The 24,521-nt window shown below is 48.8% G+C and overlaps 1 protein-coding gene across 2 annotated transcripts in view; it reads right to left on the reverse strand.

Annotated features, from left to right (window-relative positions):
* corin (corin, serine peptidase) overlaps positions 1 to 24,521 on the reverse strand; it is a 41,289-nt gene that overhangs the window by 5,850 nt on the left and 10,918 nt on the right. The window contains exons 3-18 of one of the 2 annotated variants that reach the window (XM_047385784.1): positions 19,634 to 19,975; positions 18,450 to 18,561; positions 17,288 to 17,392; positions 12,560 to 12,807; positions 12,340 to 12,453; positions 7,508 to 7,615; positions 5,627 to 5,737; positions 5,290 to 5,412; positions 2,021 to 2,125; positions 1,489 to 1,720; positions 1,275 to 1,417; positions 1,080 to 1,187; positions 878 to 991; positions 670 to 780; positions 453 to 576; positions 148 to 276 (exon numbers count right to left, since the gene is read on the reverse strand). In XM_047385784.1, the coding sequence (XP_047241740.1) occupies positions 148 to 276; positions 453 to 576; positions 670 to 780; positions 878 to 991; positions 1,080 to 1,187; positions 1,275 to 1,417; positions 1,489 to 1,720; positions 2,021 to 2,125; positions 5,290 to 5,412; positions 5,627 to 5,737; positions 7,508 to 7,615; positions 12,340 to 12,453; positions 12,560 to 12,807; positions 17,288 to 17,392; positions 18,450 to 18,561; positions 19,634 to 19,975 (2,329 nt within the window). The remainder of the gene's footprint in view (positions 1 to 147; positions 277 to 452; positions 577 to 669; positions 781 to 877; positions 992 to 1,079; positions 1,188 to 1,274; positions 1,418 to 1,488; positions 1,721 to 2,020; positions 2,126 to 5,289; positions 5,413 to 5,626; positions 5,738 to 7,507; positions 7,616 to 12,339; positions 12,454 to 12,559; positions 12,808 to 17,287; positions 17,393 to 18,449; positions 18,562 to 19,633; positions 19,976 to 24,521) is intronic. The other variant, XM_047385785.1, reaches the window with a different exon arrangement.

Genomic DNA, 24,521 nt, shown 5'->3' on the forward strand with positions numbered 1-24,521 from the left:
CTGTGCAACAACACTAATAAACCACAATCAGGAATTTAAACCAGCCAGGCTCCCATTTTATCTTTTTGTCCAAACCTTCACATCTGAACACATTTCTTCACTGATAAACTAATGCAAATGAAGGGCTAAGGTTCTTCTAATTGCTACCTTCTCTTCTCCAGTCGGGCCTGCAGGGCAGAACCGTTTCTCAGGTTCCACTCTGGATGGACATGCAACCAGCGGCGCCGGCCGGGGACACCAGGCTGGTCGGGTACCATGGAAACAGAGGAGGGAACCCTGAGGAGGAGCTCATTAGTCACTCTACCGTGCCTTTAAATGGGTCCATATATGAACAACACTCATGTGTATAAAGTCAGGGGCAGGAACCTCTCTGCTTTTATTATGTAACACAGTATCTACCATCCCTTCATAGTGATGGGAACACTGGTTTGTGTGTGTGTTACTAACCTTACCCTAGTCCCAGCTGGTTGCAGGTCAGTTTGCTCAGGTCGTGGTTCCACTCGTCTGCACAGACCTGATACTCTGCTGCTGTCCTAAACACGGTCAGAACAGAACCGGACTGATCGGACAGAGAGACTGCAGAGATGAAGATCAACACAGAACGTTCAAACAGACGTTTTTAGCCCTGTTCTTTGACAAAGTTTGTATGTTTTGACCAGAGAACCGTACCACAGCTCCACTCATCAGAGCTGTCGGAGCAGTGCTTCTTCCCGTCACACCACAGGGTCCGATGCACACACTGGTGGTTGTTGCAGGCCAACTCATTGTCCCTGCAAACCGCTGCACGAATAAAAACATTACTGCTTTACTGTACCTGCATCTTCATTGTGTTAAAAAGTACGATTGTTTCTGGGTTACAGCGGTACGTAGAACTCACAGCAGTTGGCCTCGTCCACCTGCAGGGGGCAGTCTGGGAACCCATCGCAGATCATGGTGGGTTTAATGCAGACTTTACTGCCGGGACACTCCCACAGAGCGCGCTCAGAACAGCCTGACGCAGAGACACAGCATCGGTCACAACGGTTTCAAACTACAGTCATACTGACAGGTAACACTGCAGCTAGGAGGGTTTGTCCCACCACAGTTGTCTTCGTCGCTGTGGTCGTCGCAGTCCAGGTGTCCGTCACAACGTTTGTTTGCCAGGACGCAACGACCGGACCGACACTTGAAGTGGCTAGGGGAGCACTCTGTCACCATGGCAACACATCGCATCAAGATTTAAGAGTTAGGAAATAAAACTTCACCATCTTCATCAGAACAAACAGAGTGCATACCATCGACTCCGTCCTCCGGCAGCAGACAGGTGCTGTTTCCTCCGTCCTCTGGAAACTGACTGCAGTCGGAGTCTTCGGGCCACTGCAGGCCCACGATACCGAGCACCGACTCACATTTCTCCTTCGCATTACGGCACAGCGACCTGCAGGACGGACGACAGGACAGGTCAGAGCCGCTGCGTCCTATTCATGAACACAGTGATCAGTCACTGACCTGCAGGGTGGGACCCTCTGCAGGCTGACCGGGTCACATTTTGGAACCAGCAGCGTGCAGGCGTAGAACATGAGGTACTGGTAGCAGCCGGTCTGGACCAGCGCCGGGAACAGGGAGGACTCCCAGGACACAGAGGTCTCTCTCTGGGACAGGTGGCCCAGGTAGTTGGGGTAACTGGTCAGGTTGTAGGGGAGGTTCATGCACAGCTCCAGGGTGATGGGCTCACAGCGAGCTGGAGGCCAGAGAGCAGAGTCAGGACCACACCACACCTTACCACCAGGGGGAGACACTTTACCAATTCATCCAGGCAGGTGTAAGACTTCAACATAAAGTCCTGTGGTAGGTTCTAATGCTATGCTATATAAGCATGAAGTTTTACTCCTGGTGAGCAGGACGGATTCTGATACTCTGACATATTTAATGGGTTTTCCTTCAGTTTGGACTCAGGTTTCCCTCAGTAAATCTGGGACTATGACCGGCTCAGAGCAGAGATTTATCTGCTGAGGTGAGGACAGGTCTTCTGACAACTCACAGCAGTTGTTGGTTCTGGGGTCACAGGCGGCGCTCCCAGCTCCACAGGCTGGGTGGCAGGGAGAGGAAACACAGCCGGGCTGACCGGGAACACAGCCACCTCGGCCTGGAGGAGAGACCAGCAGAACGGCTTCATTAGACAAACGATCCAACTGGTTCTAGATCGGTTCTGGCTCATACATACTGTGGGTGTATTTACAGAACAGTTCTGGTCAACTAAACACAGTCAGTACCACGGTACCTTCGTCTCTTTTAGCTGATCATCATGAATAAATGAAGCTACCAGCATTTATTCATGATGGCAAACACTAGGGAATAAAGTGGACAACGTCACACAAGTCAAGACTCAAGCGAAGGTTGGACTCCCCTAAAATCAAACTATATCATTAGTTTTAGAGGTTCTGACTCGGTCCAGAAGCAGAAGCTCCATGGTTGGAACTCGCAGCATCAGCTGTTTGCCTGATGTTTGCTGAAAACCAGTGAAAGGATGGAACAGTGTGAGAAAAGGAGGGAAAAACTTTCCTCAGTGACATCATTACTACTTCCTGTTAATCAGGACTAAACCCAAAAGGCCCGGAGGTGAGGGGTTAGGCCCACAGAACCACAGGTCCATCTAAATGAATCAGGACAAGCTCCAGGCTCATCTGGTTGCAATCTTTACTTGACTGATTCAGGTTGGTTTTAGCCCAGTAGATCCACAGATAGACAGAACCTCATAGAAAACCGGCCCATAAGACAGGCCCGGTTCAGTGTTGCCAAGTCTGCTTATTATAAGCGACTTTGGGCTTCTTTTTTTCTAAAGTTGCTTGCAAATCTTATGAGTTGCGGTTTGTTGGGCTTGTTTTTGACTGTGACGTTGCTTATTTGGGCCTGACTTTCTTTCCCCCAGATTATCTCCCAGCTCCCCACAATAAAGCAAAAGACCAGTGGAAGGTAGTTTGTCCTTTCCAGGCCCCCGTTTCCTGCGCCGCCCGCCCGAGTTGACCCCAAACACACACGCCGGAGCTCCGAGAGACAGCGGGAGAATGAGTTGCAGTAAGTGGGGATAATAGCAATGATGTAGTCCAGGTAAATGATGCTGATCTTTTTGATCTGTTCCAGATTTTATGCTAATTTTTACAGATTTCTGACCTGTTTGAATCGACTCATGTGTGTCTTTTCTTTTAAACTATTTCAAGTTTTTATTTACTATCTTTACAGTCAGTTTGCTTTCATTTCTTTTTATCAGAGTTTAAAATTAGGTCATTCAAAGTTTTCATCATAATTCTGCTGTAGCTGATGTATAATCCCATAATATACTGTTTATAACTGCCCTCTGTTTTACATAGTCTGGTGGTTCCCTGTTGGGCTTCTTTTCAACACAGGCCCGGTTACAGGCCCGGTTACTGCACAATTTCAAAGATTATTCCACTAAAGACGGGAAACAATCATCAGTGATGGACAGAAAGAAGGATTACTGGGAGAAGTCCAAACATCCACATATTCATGTCAACATGCAGGACATCCTGAACCCAGAAGAGAAGATGGAACCAGCTCCATTTTATCCCTCTGGTTCTGTAGGACCTGTAGGTTCTGTAGGTTCTGTAGGACCTGTAGGTTCTGTAGGACCTGTAGGTTCTGTAGGTTCTGTAGGACCTGTAGGTTCTGTAGGACCTGTAGGTTCTATAGGACCTGTAGGTTCTGTAGGACCTGTATGACCTGTAGGTTCTGTAGGACCTGTAGGTTCTATAGGACCTGTAGGTTCTATAGGACCTGTAGGTTCTGTAGGACCTGTAGGTTCTATAGGACCTGTAGGTTCTGTAGGACCTGTAGGTTCTGTATGACCTGTAGGTTCTGTAGGACCTGTAGGTTCTATAGGACCTGTAGGTTCTGTAGGACCTGTAGGTTCTGTAAGACCTGTAGGTTCTATAGGACCTGTAGGTTCTGTAGGACCTGTAGGTTCTGTAGGACCTGTAGGTTCTGTAGGACCTGTAGGTTCTATAGGACCTGTAGGTTCTGTAGGACCTGTAGGTTCTGTAGGACCTGTAGGTTCTGTAGGACCTGTAGGTTCTGTAGGACCTGTAGGTTCTGTAGGACCTGTAGGTTCTGTAGGACCTGTAGGTTCTATAGGACCTGTAGGTTCTATAGGACCTGTAGGTTCTGTAGGACCTGTAGGTTCTGTAGGACCTGTAGGTTCTATAGGACCTGTAGGTTCTATAGGACCTGTAGGTTCTGTAGGACCTGTAGGTTCTGTAGGACCTGTAGGTTCTGTGTAGGTTCTGTAGGACCTGTAGGTTCTGTAGGACCTGTAGGTTCTATAGGACCTGTAGGTTCTGTAGGACCTGTAGGTTCTGTAGGACCTGTAGGTTCTGTAGGACCTGTAGGTTCTGTAGGACCTGTAGGTTCTGTAGGACCTGTAGGTTCTATAGGACCTGTAGGTTCTATAGGACCTGTAGGTTCTGTAGGACCTCCAGGTCTCTCTGTGTGGGAAAGGTCTGAAGTATTTCATGGATTTTCGGTGCAACATAATAAATGCAGTTAAACGTTTCTATTATTCCAGCTCTACATCTTCTGCTAGAAGACTCCAGATGTTCAGTTCTAGAGCAGAAGTATTAATGGTAGACATGATCCAACCCAAACAAACTGGTGTTCCAGCAGAACTTCCACCATGATGAGCAACACTGATGAAACCTGTTGGACATTCACTCCTAGGAACAGAAGTAAACAGCTTGTAAATCTGATGAATGGGGTTAAAGGTCATGCTTCTGTTACTTTAGTTTGAGCTTAAAGGAGGCTGTGAGACATGCAGAGCTTTAGATGTTGTTCTGATCTTCTGTGACCTCTAGGATGACCTCTAGGATGAGTTCTTGATGCACCGCTGGGGTCATTTTGGCAGGTTTCCCCTCCTGGGAACGTTCTTCATGTTTTCTCCATCTGTGGATCATGTTTCTCACTGTGGTTCTCTGGAGACCCAAAGACATCTGGTCCAGAGCTTCTTTAGATCAGGGCATGATGCGTTACTTTTAAAATCTCTGAGCCTACTTCATGTTGTCAGACAGGTTCTATTTAAGTGATTTCTGGGTTCTACTCATCCAGCCGTGACCAGACCTGGGTGTGAAGAAAGGGCGTTTAGTTTTTCACCAGCTTGGTTTCCTCCTCGGTCAGGTTATGCTGGTCTGATATTAACGTAGTTTGATGATCTGAACCATAAAGTAAACTCTGTGTTTTTCAGATTTGATACAAAGACATGAGAAGATGGACAAAGATGTGTAAAATGGACAGATGCCTCACTCTGCTCTCGGCTGCAGTGTTCTTCATCGCTGCCGTCTTTGCAGTCGTCCTCTCCGTCGCAGCGGAAGGCCGAGGGAATACACTGACCGTTCCTGCACTCCAGCAGGCCCTGGCTCCTGCAGGCTGCAAACACAAACACAGCAACGCTGATCATGACGCTAAAGCCAGTCCTTCGCACTCTGTCAGGAGAAACCTGAACCCTCTGACTGCATCAGAGTCAGACTCAGATTTCAAGCAGGACCACAGCTTTCGTCCTGCCACCTGTTACTCAGAACATCTGTTGATTTCTGGTTCTGTTCTGCTCCTGAGGAGCAGCGAGATCATCGCAGAAACTCACAGCAGTTGAGCTCGTCACTTTTGTCCAGACAGTCGTGGTCTCCGTCACAGAGCCAGTCCTTGGAGACACAGCGGCCGTCGCCACAGCGATGCTCCCGGGACAGGTTACACACTGTTACAACACACACAGTACGGTTACATCCAGCATGGGACAGGAAACACATCTGGTCTCAGAGTTACTACAGGACCAGGGAGTGTGAACGGGTGGTGGCATCCCTCACACAGCTCCACCCACCTCACACACAGCTCCACCCACCTCACACACAGCTCCACCCACCTCACACACAGCTCCACCCACCTCACACACAGCTCCACCCACCTCACACACAGCTCCACCCACCTCACACACAGCTCCACCCACCTCACACACAGCTCCACCCACCTCACACACAGCTCCACCCACCTCACACACAGCTCCACCCACCTCACACACAGCTCCACCCACCTCACACACAGCTCCGCCCTGAGCTGAAGAAAATATACAAACTCACACTATATTGCCAAAAGTATTCACTCACCATCTAAATAACTGAAATCAGGTGATCAATCCCTTCCATGACCTCAGGTGTATAACATCCAGCAGCAGACATTCAGACTGTTTCTCCAGGCATTAGTGAAAGGACGGGTCGCTCCGTGAACTCCAGCCTGGTTCTGTGATAGGATGCCACCTGTGCAACAAGTCCAGCTCCTAAATATTCCAGCCTCAGCTGTCAGAGGTGTTATTAGAAAGTTGAAGCGATTGGAACGACAGCAACTCATCCACTAAGTGGTAGTCTACGTAACCTGATGGAGCGGGGCAGCAGATGCTGAGGCCTATAGTGCACAGAGGTCACAGACTTTCTGCAGTCGATCACTACAGACCTCCAAACTTCACGTGGCCTTCAGATTAGCTCAAGAACAGTGCATAGAGAGCTTCATGGAAGGAGTTTCCATGGCTGAACAGCTGCATCCAAGCCTTCATCACCAAGTGCAAAGCCTCGGATGCAGTGGAGTAAAGCAAGCCGCCACTGGACTCTAGAGCACTGGAGGAGCGTTCTCTGGAGAGATGAAGAGTGATTCTTCTCCATCTGCTAATCTGATGGATGAGTCTGGGTTTGGCGGTTGCCATGAGAACGGTTCTTGTCTGACTGTATTGTTCCAGGTGTAAAGGTTTGGTGGAGGGGGGATTATGCTGTGGGATTGGTTGTCAGGAGCTGGTCTTGGCCTCTAAGTGAGAGGAACTCTGAATGCTTCAGCAGACCAACAGACAACTCCATGCTCCCAACTTTGTGGAGCAGTTTGGAGATGACCTCTTCCAACATGACTGTGAACCAGAGCACGAAGCAAGGTCCATGAAGACATGGATGAGAGTTTGGTGTGGATGAGCTCAGAGTCCTGACCTCCACCCAATAGAACAGCTTTAGGATGAATTAGAGTAGAGACTGAGAGCCAGACCTTCTGCTCCAACATCAGTGTCTGACCTCATAAATGTGCTTCTGGAAGAATGGTCAAAGTTCTGATGAAGCTAAACCTTGTGGAGCTGTTATAGCTGCAAACGGTGGACCAACGTCACACTGAACCCTACAGATTAGGAATGGGACCTCACTTAAGGTCAACTGCAGGTCAAAGCAGGAGAGGGAACAATTATAATGACATCATAGTGTATACATGGACTAAAACACAGATGTGGATTTTCTCAGCTGAATATCAGATGTTATAGCTTGTTTTATTCCTCTTCAGATCACTGCTATCCCCAACCTGACCTCTAGGTGTCAGTATGTTTTCCACATCACCATTGACTGCTCTGGTTTGTACTGTAGGAGTATCTCCAGGTGAGTGCAGTCTGCAGAGCTCTGGGTGGATATGGAAGGAGTTTCAGGTGGACAGGTCTGTGTTTTCTCACCACAGTTGAGTTCATCGCTCAGATCTCCACAGTCGTCGTAACCATCACAGACCAGAGCAGGAGACAGACAGCGGCCGGTGTTACACCGAAACTCTTCTTCAGGACATTCTGCAACAGAGAGAGAGCTCTCATCGTCCTCACTTCTTCATCAGTTATTCTCTGTATTTTATGCCATTCCTGTTTCCCCACATTGTTTCATTTATATTATTTATTCCCAACACTTCTATTAAAGGCGACACATCATGCAAAATCCACTTTTGTAGCAGTTAAATCCATTTTGTTGTGTAGTTGGAGTCTGTAGAAGTGCAGAAAAGTTGAATTTAGTCTCCTGGTGCTGCAGAGATGTCTTTATATTCTGATGGTTCATTTTTTCTATCATCTGTTACATTTTCCAACTGTTTCATCACAGTATTTGCTGCTGAACAGCTAAACAAGGTCATGGACTTCCGGCTGATCAATTTCCATTTATGTCTACGATGTAAGAGGATAGGTTCAGGTGTTTTAACGCACACAATTCATTTCACCGTCACCCAGCATCAGAACCTCTTCAAAGTTCCTGGTTACATTTTATTTTTCATGGAAATGTTGAAACATCAGTGGGGAAATTCCTCTTTGTCTGCATGAAGCTAAAATGACGATACATTTTATTTTAGACATGAATTTATTCCTGACCATTGTTCTGAGAGCAGTAGCACCGGGTCTTCTGCTGATGTTAGCGCTGTGTGCTGCTTTTAGCTCCTGGAGGACAGAACCAGACTGTTCGTTCGTTCGTTCGTCGTCTTCCGCTTATCCAGGACCGGGTCGCGGGGGCAGCAGACTCAGCAGAGACGCCCAGACGTCCCTCTCTCCAGACACCTCCTCCAGCTCCTCCAGGGGGAGCCCAAGGCGTTCCCAGGCCAGCCGAGAGACATAGTCCCTCCAGCGTGTCCTGGGCCGTCCCCTGGGCCTCCTCCCGGTGGGACGTGCCTGGAACACCTCCCGAGGAAGGCGTCCAGGAGGCATCCGGTATAGATGCCCGAGCCACCTCAACTGGCTCCTCTCAATGTGGAGGAGCAGCGGCTCTACTCCGAGCTCCTCCCGGATGGCCGAGCTCCTCACCCTATCTCTAAGGGAGTGCCCGGCCACCCTACGGAGGAAGCTCATTTCAGCCGCTTGTATCCGTGATCTCGTTCTTTCGGTCATGACCCAAAGTTCATGGCCATAGGTGAGGGTAGGAACGTAGACCGACCAGTAAATTGAGAGCTTTGCTTTTCGGCTCAGCTCTCTCTTCACCACAATGGACCGGCACAGCGCCCCCATTACTGTGGCAGCTGCACCGATCCGTCTGTCGATCTCCCGCTCCATTCTTCCCTCACTCGTGAACAAAACCCCGAGATACTTAAACTCCCCCACTTGAGGCAGGAACTCCCCTCCAACCTGAAGAGGACAAGCCACCCTTTTCCGGTCGAGTACCATGGCCTCGGACTTGGAGGAGCTGATCCTCATCCCAGCCACTTCACACTCGGCTGCGAACCGCCACAGCGCATGCTGTAGGTCTTGGCTAGAGGGGGCCAGCAGGACCACGTCATCCGCAAAAAGAAGAGACGAAATCCACTGGTCCCCAAACCAGACCCCCTCCGGCCCTTGGCTGCGTCTAGAAATCCTGTCCATAAAAGTTATGAACAGGACCGGCGACAAAGGGCAGCCCTGCAGGAGTCCAACATGCACTGGGAACAGGTCCGACTTAGTGCCGGCAATGCGGACCAAACTCCTGCTCCGCTCGTACAGGGACCGGATGGCCCCTAATAAAGGGCCCCCGATTCCATACTCCTGGAGCACCCCCCACAGGGCATCACGAGGAACACAGTCGAGCACCCTGTAGAGGGTATAGAGCTGGTCCAGTGTTCCACGGCTGGGACGAAAACCACACTGTTCCTCCTGAAGCCGAGGTTCGACTATCAGTCGGACTCTCCTCTCCAATACCCTGGCGTAGGCCTTACCAGGGAGGCTGAGGAGTGTGATCCCCCTGTAGTTGGAACACACCCTCCGGTCCCCCTTCTTATAAAGGGGGACCACCACCCCAGTCTGCCAGTCCAGAGGCACTGTCCCCGACCGCCACGCAATGTTGAAGAGGCGTGTCAACCATGACAGCCCTACAACATCCAGACACTTGAGGTACTCAGGGCGGATCTCATCCACCCCCGAAGCCTTGCCACCGCGGAGCTTTTTAACCACCTCGGTGACTTCTGCCTGGGTGATGAAAGAATCCAACCCCGAGTCCCCAGCCTCTGTTTCCACCACGGAATGCGTGATGGCAAGATTGAGGAGATCCTCGAAGTACTCCTTCCACCGCCCGATAATGTCTTCAGTCGAGGTCAGCAGTCTCCCGCCCCCACTATAAACAGTGTTGGCAAAGCACTGCTTCCCCCTCCTGAGGCGCCGGACGGTTTGCCAGAATCGCTTCGAGGCCAACCGGTAGTCCTTCTCCATGGCCTCACCGAACTCTTCCCAGGCCCGAGTTTTTGCCTCTGCCACAGCCCGGGCCGCAGCACGCTTGGCCTCACGGTACCCGTCAGCCGCCTCAGGAGTCCCACAAGCCAACCACAGCCGATAGGACTCCTTCTTCAGCTTAACAGCATCCCTTACTGCCGGTGTCCACCACCGGGTTCTGGGATTGCCGCCACGACAGGCACCGCAGACCTTACGGCCGCAGCTATGGGCAGCAGCATCGACAATAGATGCAGAGAACATGGTCCACTCGGACTCTATGTCTCCAACATCCCCCGGGATCTGGTCGAAGCTCTCCCGGAGGTGGGAGTTGAATACATCCCTGGCCGAGGGCTCCGCCAGGCGTTCCCAGCAGACCCTCACTATGCGCTTGGGCCTGCCGAGTCTGTCCGGCTTTCTCCTCCTCCAGCGGATCCAACTCACCACCAGGTGATGATCAGTGGACAGCTCAGCCCCTCTCTTCACCCGAGTGTCCAAAACATGCGGCCGAAGGTCTGATGATACGACAACAAAGTCGATCATCGACCTCCTGCCTAGGGTGTCCTGGTGCCAAGTGCACTGATGGACACCCTTATGTTTGAACATGGTGTTCGTTATGGACAATCCGTGACTAGCACAGAAGTCCAATAACAAAACACCACTCGGATTCAGATCGGGGAGGCCATTCCTCCCGATCACGCCTCTCCAGGTGTCACTGTCGTTCCCCACGTGGGCGTTGAAGTCCCCCAGCAGAATAATGGAGTCCCCGGGAGGGGCGCTATCCAGCACCCCCGACAGGGACGCCAAGAAGGCAGGGTACTCTGCACTACGACTTGGCCCGTAAGCTGAAATGATAGTCAGAGACCTCTCCCCAACCCGAAGGCGCAGGGATACAACCCTCTCATCCACTGGGGTAAACCCCAACACGAGACGGCTGAGCTGGGGGGCAACAAGCAAACCCACACCAGCCCGCCGCCTCTCCCCGTGGGCCACTCCAGAGTAGAAGAGAGTCCAACCCCTCTCAAGGAGATGGGTTCCAGAGCCCACGCTGTGCGTGGAGGCGAGCCCGACTATTTCTAGTCGATATCTCTCGACCTCCCGCACAAGCTCAGGCTCCTTCCCCCCCAGCGAGGTGACATTCCACGTTCCTAGAGCCAGCCTAAACATCCGGGGATCGGGCCGTTGAGGTCTCCACCTTCGTCCGCCACCCAATCCTCTTTGCACCGGTCCCTCACGGTTCCCCCTGCAGGTGGTGGGCCCACTGGGGGATGGCCTCGCGTCTCTCGTTCGGGCTTGGCCCGGCCGGGTCCCGCGAGGAGCAACCCGGCCACCAGGCGCTCTCCGACGAGTCCCGACCCCAGGCCTGGCTCCAGGGTGGGACCCCGGCTCCGCCGTACCGGGCGACGTCACGTGCCTCGATATTGTGTTCTTCATGAGGGGTTCTTGAACCATTCTTTGTCTGACCCATCACCTAGAACCTGTTTGCCATGGGAGACCCTACCAGGGGCATTTAGGCCCCAGACAACATAGCCTCTAGGATCATTTGAGCACTCAAACCCCTCCACCTACGTTAAGGTGACGGTTCAAGGAGAACCAGACTGTTTTAATATTATTATTACATAATCAGTTTTCATGGTTTTAGCCGTTTTTGTCTTGTTTCTGTGGCGCTACAAAATTATTAAACTACATCCAAACGGGTTAAAGAGGAGCGCACCTTGACCTGTAGGGGGGCGGGGTGTGAAGTGCCTCAGTAGCATTTAAAGAGGCGGCACCAAAACTAGTTTCAGACGCACCTCAGAACAGGTCAAAGAGGAGCCTGAGGAGTTCTTGCAGACTTTGTATAGGCCACAACTGGATGATTTATGGGTGAAAAGGAAGGAGGTAAAAGCATCATATGTCCCCTTTAATGTTCCAATAATACCTTTTTATTTTTCAATTGGGTCTCACTGATGTTTTTCATGATCTGAATCCTCTCTCCTAACTTCACTGCCTCTCTGTTTCTACTCAAACCTTCGCTCTAGTCAACCCTCGGACCTGCTCCTCCTGGTTCTGTTCTATTCAGTCTTTAGTCTGGTTCCCTTTTCAGATCCTGTTCTGATGACTTTCAAAGCAACCAGTAAATTCCTGCAGCTGTAAGGTTGAGGTCAGGAAGAGGCCTGAGCAGACATTCAAACATTGCAGCAACCACAACATATTCTCTGTGTGTTCCCATGACACCAGACTGATGTCACACACCCTGCTGTCAGCCAATCAATCACCGGCAAACGCATCACCATGACGACAGGCTCAAATATTCCCTTGGTTTTTATACAGATAACAATACAGCGATCCAGGGAGTGTGTGTGTGTGTGTGTGTGAGAGCTCACCACAGTGTGTCTCATCGCTCCAGTCGTCACAGTCGTTGTAGCCGTTGCACACCAGTTTCTGAGGGACACAAATCCCTGTCGCACAGAGGAAGTTGTCCTTCCCACCGCACACAGCTGCCAGCCAATCAGAGAACAGCCAGAGGAGTGATGTCATGAAGTCATTGTAACATGTGAGCAATTTCCTAGCAGCAGCAGGTGTGTGTGTGTGTTTGCCACTCACAGGGTTTCCCTTTGATCTGACGTGGGGTGAAACACGCAGGAGGCGTGAGGCCTGTGGTTGCCAGGGGCGATGATGTCGACAGTGATGATGGTGATGAAGGTGACGCGGGCGTAGATAAAGTGGAGATGTTTTTGCTAAACTGCGAGCATCGCAGGAAGTCGGGCCAGGAGGCGTTAAACATCTGCAGGACGGGTTCGCAGCCTTCCCTCGCCGCCTCACAGAACGAAGCGCAGGGCAGCAGAACCCTCCTGCAGGACAGGCACACAGCGAGGGAATAAATCAGGAACAGAATCTGTAGGAAACTAAAAACAGACCTCAGGCGATCCACACAGATCTATTTTAGGCCCATTTTAACCTCTAAATTAAACAGTGACTAAATCAATTTAAGATATGGTTTTATGCTGATGATGTTCTGATTTTTACTGCAGCATGTTCTGTACCAAAAACCAGTAGTCTACGGGTGAGAGGCGGGGTCCACCCTGGACATGTTGCCAATCCATCGCAGGGCAACACAAAGACATACAGGACAAACAACCAAGCATACACTCATTCACACCTAAGGGTAATTTAGAGAGACCAATTAACCTAACAAGCATGTCTTTGGACAGTGGGAGGAAGCCAGAGTACCCAGAGAGTACCCACGCATGCACAGGGAGAACATGCAAACTTCATGCAGAAAGACCCCTAGCTGGGAGTCGATCCAAGGACCTTCTTGCTGCAAGGCAACAGTGCGCCACCGTGCAGCACCATCTTGCTAATTTCCGTGGTAAAAAAGACTTGCTCGACCGATACTTAGAACTATGGGGAAGTCCAGGTGACTAAGTCCAGATCAAAGGAGGGAAACTGTACACTTATACAAGTAGGAAACGTTATTTTGGAGACATTTGTCCATAAGTCCAGATTCATCTGTACATCCCAAGACAAAAGCCTGCCACTAACAGGAAGTTGCTGCAACACCAAAGTATCTGTCCTCATTGAGGTCACTTCAAACCGCCATTGGCCTAGATGGTGCTAACCTAGAAAGAAGTCCCTGCTCCAAAATGGAAACATTTAATTTAAACGAACCCTTGCGGCTGACTCTGTGGATGACCCAAATGACCTCTAGAGAAACGCCATTCAGACAAAGGAGACAAATAGTTGTTTGGCCACATCACAGGAAGTATGTTTGGAGAAATCACCGAAAAACACTATCAACAGTCAAGCATGATGGTGGTAACATCATGATGTGAGGCAGGTTTGTTGCAATCCATAAAGTGGATGGAACAATAAAGGAGGAGTTGACTTCCCCTCAAACCCACAGCTGGATGTTGGACAAAATTCGCACCTCCACCCTTTTGTCCCTGAATTGCAAGTTCCCGTTGATGGTCCCAGTGCGTAGTGTGTCCCAATTCTCCATTGTGGTCTTTGGCTCCACCCCCTTTGCGCCCCAGGTCTACACTTGAGCTAAGAGTGCATCTAAGCGGACTTTGCCAAAGTATATTACCCACAATTCATTGCTGCATGTGACATTCTGAGCAAAAACCAATTACAACCTTCAATGTAATCAACCATCAAATCAGAATAATAAGAATTAAACTTTAGACAGCAAGCCGACCATATAATACTGTTTCTCCAAGCTCAACATTGTAAGACGCCTTCAGGGTGATTCCGGGCAGTCAATAGCCCTTAACATTGAAATTATGTTACAAACAAACACTTCTGCTGCGGCGAGTCTGGTGTATACGCCTCCTTCGATTGCTGCACTTTCTTCTCCTCAAAACAATTGATTGTTGCAGTTTTAAAATATTTTGTAGCAGCAAGCCCACAAAATCAGCAATGGGTCCCGCCATTTTTGATGTCGCAGTTACGGTGCAGAAGTGGAAGTCGATGCCGTAACCCCTACTGTCCCAGTTATCCAATTTTGCACACTTATAACCTGCGCACTTCAACCCATTTGTGCACTTTTACAAAGTACACACTTCACAGAGAGTAGTAGGATGTACTACAGGTACTGGGACAGGGCCTTGGTCACTTGTGGGTGTTCTACCAGGACAAAGACCGCAACCATAGATCCGAACTGGCTTTGGAATGGATAAAGAGAATAGCATGAAGCATCAGGGATGGGGTTGCCAAAGACCTCCACTGGTAGAAAGGTTTGTACTGTGCTTAAAAGGAAGGTGTGTGTCAGGAAACTAACCCGTTTAGATGAACTCTGCCCACTCTGCCCAGAAGTCAAATATTCAGTCAGAAGGACAGACGCTGGTTGATGGCTGCAAAAAGTGTTTGTTTGAGGCACTTGTTTAATTTTGATCCTGTGTGGAACTGAGAAAATTCACAATAACCTGAAAATTGTACAACCAGATCTTAACATTGGACCACAACTGTACCCCCCCACAAAGAAGGGTCTTTGCTACCCTCTCCACAACTTAGAAATAAAGCACCACCTCAACCCGGAGACCATCAGACACTTTATTTGAGGATCTGTCAACAGCATCTAACAGCTTTTTCTGATATTCGTCATGGTAACGAGGACAATTAAACTGGTAGAGCCATCAGTATCAGCAATACTTCTTCATTGTTGCTTATATCTTTGTCTGTTCTTTGGGCTCAGTCGGGATAGTTTATAGATCAATCATTGCTTTTTAAATATATAATAATGTATTTGATTTCACATCTATGCCAGTATATGGACTGGGACTCCCTGTCAGAACCTTCCAGCTCACTTAGATTCACATTCTCTGGGCAACAGTGGAACCCAGATTCCCACAGCCGCCCTGTATGAAGTCAGAGATCATGCAGAGTTGAAGCTGCTGAAGGTGTGTATATTTTAGATGGTGTGAGCGAGTTATTCTTGGTCTTACAGTCCCAGCTGCCGTATCATTTACTGTCAGAACAGCTGAGCTTCATGTGGGCGAACACACGCACATTAGTGAGTGTTATACAGGTCCTTCTCAAAATATTAGCATATTGTGATAAAGTTCATTATTTTCCATAATGTAATGATGAAAATTTAACATTCATATATTTTAGATTCATTGCACACTAACTGAAATATTTCAGGTCTTTTATTGTCTTAATACGGATGATTTTGGCATACAGCTCATGAAAACCCAAAATTCCTATCTCACAAAATTAGCATATCATTAAAAGGGTCTCTAAACGAGCTATGAACCTAATCATCTGAATCAACGAGTTAACTCTAAACACCTGCAAAAGATTCCTGAGGCCTTTAAAACTCCCAGCCTGGTTCATCACTCAAAACCCCAATCATGGATAAGACTGCTGACCTGACTGCTGTCCAGAAGGCCACTATTGACACCCTCAAGCAAGAGGGTAAGACACAGAAAGACATTTCTGAACGAATAGGCTGTTCCCAGAGTGCTGTATCAAGGCACCTCAGTGGGAAGTCTGTGGGAAGGAAAAAGTGTGGCAGAAAACGCTGCACAACGAGAAGAGGTGACCGGACCCTGAGGAAGATTGTGGAGAAGGGCCGATTCCAGATCTTGGAGGACCTGCGGAAGCAGTGGACTGAGTCTGGAGTAGAAACATCCAGAGCCACCGTGCACAGGCGTGTGCAGGAAATGGGCTACAGGTGCCGCATTCCCCAGGTCAAGCCACTTTAGAACCAGAAACAGCAGCAGAAGCGCCTGACCTGGGATACAGAGAAGCAGCACTGGACTGTTGCTCAGTGGTCCAAAGTACTTTTTTCGGATGAAAGCAAATTCTGCATGTCATTCGGAAATCAAGGTGCCAGAGTCTGGAGGAAGACTGGGGAGAAGGAAATGCCAAAATGCCAGAAGTCCAGTGTCAAGTACCCACAGTCAGTGATGGTCTGGGGTGCCGTGTCAGCTGCTGGTGTTGGTCCACTGTGTTTTATCAAGGGCAGGGTCAATGCAGCTAGCTATCAGGAGATTTTGGAGCACTTCATGCTTCCATCTGCTGAAAAGCTTTATGGAGATGAAGATTTCATTTTTCAGCACGACCTGGCACCTGCTCACAGTGCCAAAACCACTGGTAAATGGTTTACTGACCATGGTATCACTGTGCTCAATTGGCCTGCCAACTCTCCTGACCTGAACCCCATAGAGAATCTGTGGGATATTGTGAAGAGAACGTTGAGAGACTCAAGACCCAACACTCTGGATGAGCTAAAGGCCGCTATCGAAGCATCCTGGGCCTCCATAAGACCTCAGCAGTGCCACAGGCTGATTGCCTCCATGCCACGCCGCATTGAAGCAGTCATTTCTGCCAAAGGATTCCTGACCAAGTATTGAGTGCATAACTGTACATGATTATTTGAAGGTTGACGTTTTTTGTATTAAAAACACTTTTCTTTTATTGGTCGGATGAAATATGCTAATTTTGTGAGATAGGAATTTTGGGTTTTCATGAGCTGTATGCCAAAATCATCCGTATTAAGACAATAAAAGACCTGAAATATTTCAGTTAGTGTGGAATGAATCTAAAATATATGAATGTTAAATTTTCATCATGACATTATGGAAAATAATGAACTTTATCACAATATGCTAATATTTTGAGAAGGACCTGTATAGCTGCAGGCGAGAACTTCCTTGCACGCTGGGGGACTGACAGTAGGTAGACTACAAATCCCACGATTCTTAGGGAAAACATTAGCGGGTCATTATTAGAAAAGGATAACAACAGCCTGTGTGTGTGTGGAAACGTTCTGAATGACAGAAAACCAGGTCAGTTTGGAGCAACAGGACATGATGCTGGTGTTGCTACCTGCTGTTTGTCCCGTCAGCCTCCAAACACTCGGGCAGCGCCAGCGAGCAGCCAAACAGCATGATGTGTCTGTAGCAGGACAGTCTGCTGAGGTAGCTGAAGAACCTGCAGCACAAAAACATCACAGTTCAGATCCAAATCTACCAGAGCTGCCTTAATGACCGACGCTCTGACAGAGGTTATTTAAAGGTCACATCTGAGAAGAAACCAGACCAGGTTCACATGTTGACCAACAGGACATTCAACCCATAAAACTTTATGAAGACTGAGAAAGGCTGATATGGGGTCAATTAATCAGCTTTAAACAGCAACTTTGGGCTAAAAACTAGATTTAACAAAAAGATCTCCTCCCAGTTGGAGGTGAGTTTGGTTTCAAGAGTTCTGAGGTCCTGGTGTGTTGTTCCTGAGAGAAGGCTGCATGAGAATGAGGTAGATAGATCTGGACTCTACAGTAACGAGGAAGAAGCTCAGCAGAAAGGAGAAACTTTTGATTTACTGGTCCGTCTACATTCCAGTCCACAGCTCTGGTCCTAGGTAATGGACCAAACCCAGATGACTGAGATCCTGGATACAAGCGGCTCACGTGAGCTTACTCTGTAGGGAGGCTGGGAGAGAAGATCAGAACAGATCTGCTTCAGAGATGGGTGGGAGAGCTGGATCAGCAGGAAGGAGGTGGTTCATCTCATCAGGGTACCTTTCTTTGGATGTTCTTCAGAACATGTGGAGGATACCCTGGGGTAGTGTGGGTTTCTATCCTGGACCTGTTATCTCCAAAACCTAATGGAAACCTGAACTTGGACAACTGGAGGACAACTAAAGATGGAAGGACAGGTGGATGGATGGAAACAGTATTCCAGAAAGGTGCAGATATATTTAACAACCTAAGGTATTTAGGAGAGTTGAGCTGAAGATGTCGTAGAGATAAAGTTCTTCAAATCTGGGCTGAACCTGACAGACACGGGATGTGTTAGAACAGGGAACCTCTTTGGTTCAGTCCTCAAAAAGATCTAATGCGTAAAGGGAGATGTTTCACATCCATCAGAAGCTTTCTGCAGACAGCTGAACCAGTCTGTTCAGCTCCAACAGAGAACATTGTTACCTGGAGCATCTTCTCCAGATGTTCTTATTTCATGAAGCCATGTCTGTCTGCGGAAACCGTTACCTTAGCAACATGTCGACCTCTGAGCTCTTCACCACGGCGACGGAGGAGAACAGCCACGTCTGATTGTAGGGCAACATGTGGCACTGAGGCTCCACGATCAGCTGACACCGACCTGCAGGAACAGGAACCAGAACACGAGAGTGAGGTCAGTGCTGTGCATTTATGGAAGCTCAGCTTCATGAGTTGTCTCCTCCTCCTCCTCCTCCTCTCAGATCCAGGAACAGGTCAGCAGCCAAAATAACAGGGCTGAAGATTCTGCTGAAGATGCATCTAAACGGTCACTGCAGCAGCTAATTACTCTCTGATCTACCTCGTCTTCAGCTGTAGGAAAAGGAGCTCATTAGCACCAGGAATCACAGACACATGGTAGACCTACCTCTGCTCTGGATCAGATGTTCTGGAGGAACAGCCCGGTTTCATTCCTGTGTCTAAGTACTGAAGCTGAACATTTAACTCCAAAACATTTTTCAGCCCAGGTTTTGTTGGTTCTGACCCAAACTGCTGGTTCCTTTAATAAACAGACTTTTCCAGCTCCCTTCCTGCTGCCTGTAGCTCAGTTTCTATCTCTGTTCTGCAGCATCAGAAGATCATTAAGTCTGCCTGAAGCTCGGCGCTGGCAGGGACAGTGAACCCAAACCTCAGTTAAATTACTGTAGGACTGCAGGTTCAACAGCCACTCAGTCTGATGACCTCTCAGCATCCAATCAGAACACAGGACACAGCGAGGCTCATCAGCATTCACCTCAACGTCCCAGAGAGCGAGACACAGGAGGACAGCAGAGGACCAGAGACAGAGAGACAGAGACGAGGGGAATCTTAAAGTACAAAATGAATCAATGATTCATCAGAACTACACTTTGCTCCATTTTCTGCTTATTAACCTCGCCCACCGACCCATTCCCACCTAAACCAGGTTCTAACCCTTCTGCTCCACCTCCTCATGAATCAGCATCCAAACAGAGACACGTGTGTGTCCACAGACAGACGGTGCCAGCAGAGGACACTGGATCAGAATTCAGGTCAGAATCCGCTCTTATTGGATCATCCTCGCTGCTTTAATGGGATTCAGCGTGGCAGGAAAGAACAAGACAACAAAAACACAGACAGGCTGAAGGATTGTGGGACTTGTTGTTCTCTTGCAGATCTTCATGACACAAACCTGTAGATGTACTTCTTAGGGTTACCTGTGTCAGGTGCTGAGGTGGTGCTTCTCATCGGCCAGGAGGTGCTCAGTGATGTCACTGAGGCCAGCCAATCAGGAAGCTTCGTGGGTAGCTGGGTAGGTGAAGCCTCTCGAGAGGAAGAGGAAGCTGGAGGATCTTCAGTGAAGGCCAGTGTGCTTTGGCTGTGGTAGGTGACCCCTCTGACCTGGTTCCGCACAGAAGACGTGACGTTTTCAGCCTCAAACTTGGAAGAAGAGAAGGAGGGGCTGTTTGTGCTGTTGCTATGGTGACCATGGTTGTTGTCAGCAATAGGCTCTTGGGAGGGGAGGGGCCTGGAGTCCAGGAGGTTGCTCCCAAATATTCCTGAGGACAAAATGCAAGCAATAGTGAGGTTCTTCAACGACAATAAATCCAGATGTTGCTATAGAAACGCATCAAACTGTGATCCTCCTACCAGAACTCCTCTGTTCTTGGTACCAGAACTAACACTCATTAAATACCAGAGCTGTTTGCAGATCAGAGCGTTTCTCTGGAGCTTCTCTGTGCTCTAAAACACAAAAAAACCTTCCTGCATGAAGCTGGAGCTGAAAGTCTTCAACCGCACTTCAAGTGGGACCTTAGTTGCCATGGTGAAGCAGCTCTGAGAGTCAGCGTAGCACACGGATCTGGTGTTTTGGTCCGAATGGGGAATGTGAGAATAAATGAGTCAGCAACAGATGACGGATCATCTCCAGCCCTCACATCAGAGTGGCTGCAGCATCCAGACTGGGTGAATTTGATCTTCTACCAGACCAAGAAGCCATGTATGGATTGTTGATGGTACCTGCAGAACCGTTGGGTCAGAACAGAACTCGATATTAAGACACCAGAACATTTATTTGAATGAGCTCTCTCTGAAATGGACACGTGGAACCTATGTCCAGATCTAACATCCACTGGGATGCCTCAGGACCGTGAGCTCGGACATCTTCATGGTGAATTGGACCGGGTCGTATGCTGGGAGATGGTTCTTCTTTCCTACAGCAACTAAGTCAACGTTTCTGAACACTTGAGTTAATTTGGAGTTTTATAATTGTGCCCAAGTTTACACTCACTAACACGGTTAACAGAGTTCCCTACAAGGTTCTGGAAAGGTTCTATGCAGCTCATCTCTTTCCACTGGTTTCCCTTTAAAGCAGAGCTGCTAAGTTCTCATGTTCTCAGCTTACTTTGCTTTTTATCTAGTGGTCAGCCTATAATGGTTATTTAGCTGAGGGTTTACCTTGTAAATAATTTAGACCTGTGGTGTTCAAGCTGTGGTCCAAACACCACCGAGCTGCCTCTAGTGGTACCAATTATTACCAGTGATGCTGCGCTAATAGAGCCCTACAGGCAACACACTGAGATGTTGATGGTGCAAACCCAGTAGGACTCGATATGCAAAGTGGTGAAAGTAACTCTGTATTTAGCGTTTTTAAAAGCTGCATTAACATGTTCAGTGAAGGAGGTTCTACAGTCCTGTCAGACAAACACGAGACACATGTTCTCATTTATTTCTGAAGCTTTCACGTTAGGTTTGGACTTCAGGGCTGTTGGTCCCTACAGTTGGAATTCCCACTTCCTGTTAACTTTTCCAATGTGAAAATTTAAAACTTCAACGTCTGCGTAAGAACGGAGAGAATAATTAAACTGCATCCTTCAACAATTCATCCGGTGCCATAGAACACAACAAACTGAGAACGTTCAAGTTCTGCTGTGCTGCAGTTTCAAGGTCCAGTTCACATGGAGCTCCTGGGGAAACCAAGCACCGACTCTGAAGGAGTTCTCTACGGGAAGCCTGAGTACCACTAGTGGTAGGAAGATCTAGGTCCAGCCCATAAGCTAAATACCGCTGCTTACTGCCTCCAACTGGACAGGAGGTTAAACAACAGGCTCTCCATGAGCAGCTCGTTATCAGTGTTACAGAACATTATGATGCACGTTCTGCAGGTTCTAACCAACCAAGAGGTTTTCAAAGAAATCAACCAACTATTCAGTTTAGTTACGCTTTGTCTGAATGTGCAATGAACTTCCTGACAGATGGTCCACAATGTGTTGATCCACAGAGGTCAAGGGTCAGTTCATGGTTTACCTCCAATGGCCACCCATGATCCAGCCTGCAGAGTCAGGTAGTTTTCTCAGTCTGCAGCCAGTGGTGCTTCCTTGTGAAATGACTATACAGAAATATGGAGATCTGAACTCAGTCACTGAATATCATTGATCTATTGAGACATTATGTAAAGCATCAGAGATTCAGTGCTACGTGTGGTAGGAACCAAGCAGTGTGGATCGTGATGTTCCTGTGGAGATTAGTGACCATTTTAACTGGGATCAAAAAGGAACATCTGCTGAGGATCTATGGCAACAAGAGTTAAAATAAGAGCTGCTGTTTCCTGCTACTGCTGACTGTGAAGGCCGCCGGCGAACAGAAACAAAGAGGTGGGAGAGATTTTACAGACCATTAAGTGTTTAATGGTGAGACACGATGAGGGGGAGTTCGTAATGAGGAGGAGGAGGCAACAGAAAGCAGCGGCTCAGGAGGGCGAAGATCAGAGAGCTCCACTGAAAACATGCAGAAGAAAGAAAATTGAACAAAAAATGTGAATAAATGAGATTAAAAAGCAAGGGAATAGAAAACAAAACGGCAAGAGAACAAATTGAGTGGAGGAACAGAAAAACTGATGACAGAAACAAACGTGTCCTTTACTAAATGAAAAAATATTTGAAATTCTTTCAGTCTGAACGTCTGAGCCTGTTTCTGATTGGTTGAGGGACTCCCTGCTGTCATGGCGACCAGATGAAGCACACGCACAGAGAAACAGAAGCATCCGTGGTTTAATCAACACCACATGTGTGTCATCCTTCCTCCTACACGCTGTCCTCCATCAGGTCCTTTCTTTCCCGTACCGGTTAAAAACAGGATGGGTGATGGAGGGACGATGGAGGGATGATGGAGGGGTGATGGAGACGTGATGGAGGGGTGATGGAGATGTGATGGAGGGGTGATGGAAGGTTGATGGAGGGATGATGGAGATGTGATGGAGGGGTGGTGGAGATGTGATGGAGGGGTGATGGAAGGTTGATGGAGGGATGATGGAGGGGTGATGGAGGGGTGATGGAGATGTGACTGAGGGATGATGGAGGGGTGATGGAGACGTGATGGAGGGGTGATGGAGATGTGATGGAGGGGTGATGGAAGGTTGATGAAGGGATGATGGAGATGTGATGGAGGGGTGGTGGAGATGTGATGGAGGGGTGATGGAAGGTTGATGGAGGGATGATGGAGGGGTGATGGAGACGTGATGGAGGGGTGATGGAGATGTGATGGAGGGGTGATGGAAGGTTGATGGAGGGATGATGGAGGGATGATGGAGGGGTCATGGAGATGTGATGGAGGGGTGATGGAAGGGTGATGGAGATGTGATAAAGGGATGATGGAGGGATGATGGAGGGGTCATGGAGATGTGATGGAGGGGTGATGGAGATGTGATGGAGGGGTGATGGAGGGATGATGGAGAGATGATAAAGATGTGACTGAGGGATGATGGAGGGGTGATGGAGATGTGATGGAGGGGTGATGGAGATGTGATGGAGGGGTGATAGAAGGTTGATGGAGGGATGATGCAGATGTGACTGAGGGATGATGGAGGGGTGATGGAGACGTGATGGAGATGTGATGGAGGGGTGATGGAGAGATGATAAAGATGTGACTGAGGGATGATGGAGATGTGACTGAGGGATGATGGAGGGGTGATGGAGACGTGATGGAGGGGTGATGGAGATGTGATGGAGGGGTAATGGAGATGTGATGGAGGGGTGATGGAAGGTTGATGGAGGGATGATGGAGATGTGACTGAGGGATGATGGAGGGGTGATGGAGACGTGATGGAGATGTGATGGGAGGGGTGATGGACATGTGATGGAGGGGTGATGGAGGGGTGACGGAGGGATGATGGAGATATGACTGAGGGATGATGGAGGGGTGATGGAGATGTGATGAAAGGATGATGGAGGGGTGATGGAGGGATGATGGAGGGGTGATGTGACTGAGGGATGATGGAGTTGTGATGGAGGGGTGATGGAGATGTGATGGAGGGATGATGGAGGGGTGATGGAGATGTGACTGAGGGATGATGGAGTTGTGATGGAGGGGTGATGGAGATGTGATGGAGGGATGATGGAGAGATGATAAAGATGTGACTGAGGGATGATTGAGATGTGATTGGGGGATGATGGAGGGATGATGGAGATGTGATTGAGGGATGATGGAGGGTTGATGGAGGGATGATGGAGATGTGATGGAGGGTTGATGGAGATGTGATTGAGGGATGATGGAGGGTTGATGGAGGGATGATGGAGATGTGACTGAGGGATGATGGAGGGGTGATGGAGACGTGATGGAGGGGTGATGGAAGGTTGATGGAGGGATGATGGAGGGATGATGGAGATGTGACTGAGGGATGATGGAGGGGTGATGGAGATGTGATTGAGGTATGATGGAGGGATGATGGAGATGTGACTGAGGTATGATGGAGGGTTGATGGAGGGATGATGGAGATGTGACTGAGGTATGATGGAGGTATGATGGAGAGATGATGGAGATGTGACTGAGGGATGATGGAGGGTTGATGGAGGGATGATGGAGATGTGATGGAGGGTTGATGGAGGGATGATGGAGATGTGACTGAGGTATGATGGAGGTATGATGGAGATGTGACTGAGGGATGATGGAGGGTTGATGGAGGGATGATGGAGATGTGATGGAGGGTTGATGGAGGGATGATGGAGATGTGATGGAGGGTTGATGGAGGGATGATGGAGATGTGATTGAGGGATGATGGAGATGTGACTGAGGGATGATGGAGGGTTGATGGAGGGATGATGGAGATGT

The sequence above is a fragment of the Girardinichthys multiradiatus genome, chromosome 14 (genome assembly GCF_021462225.1).
Source record: "Girardinichthys multiradiatus isolate DD_20200921_A chromosome 14, DD_fGirMul_XY1, whole genome shotgun sequence".
NCBI lineage: Eukaryota > Metazoa > Chordata > Actinopteri > Cyprinodontiformes > Goodeidae > Girardinichthys > Girardinichthys multiradiatus.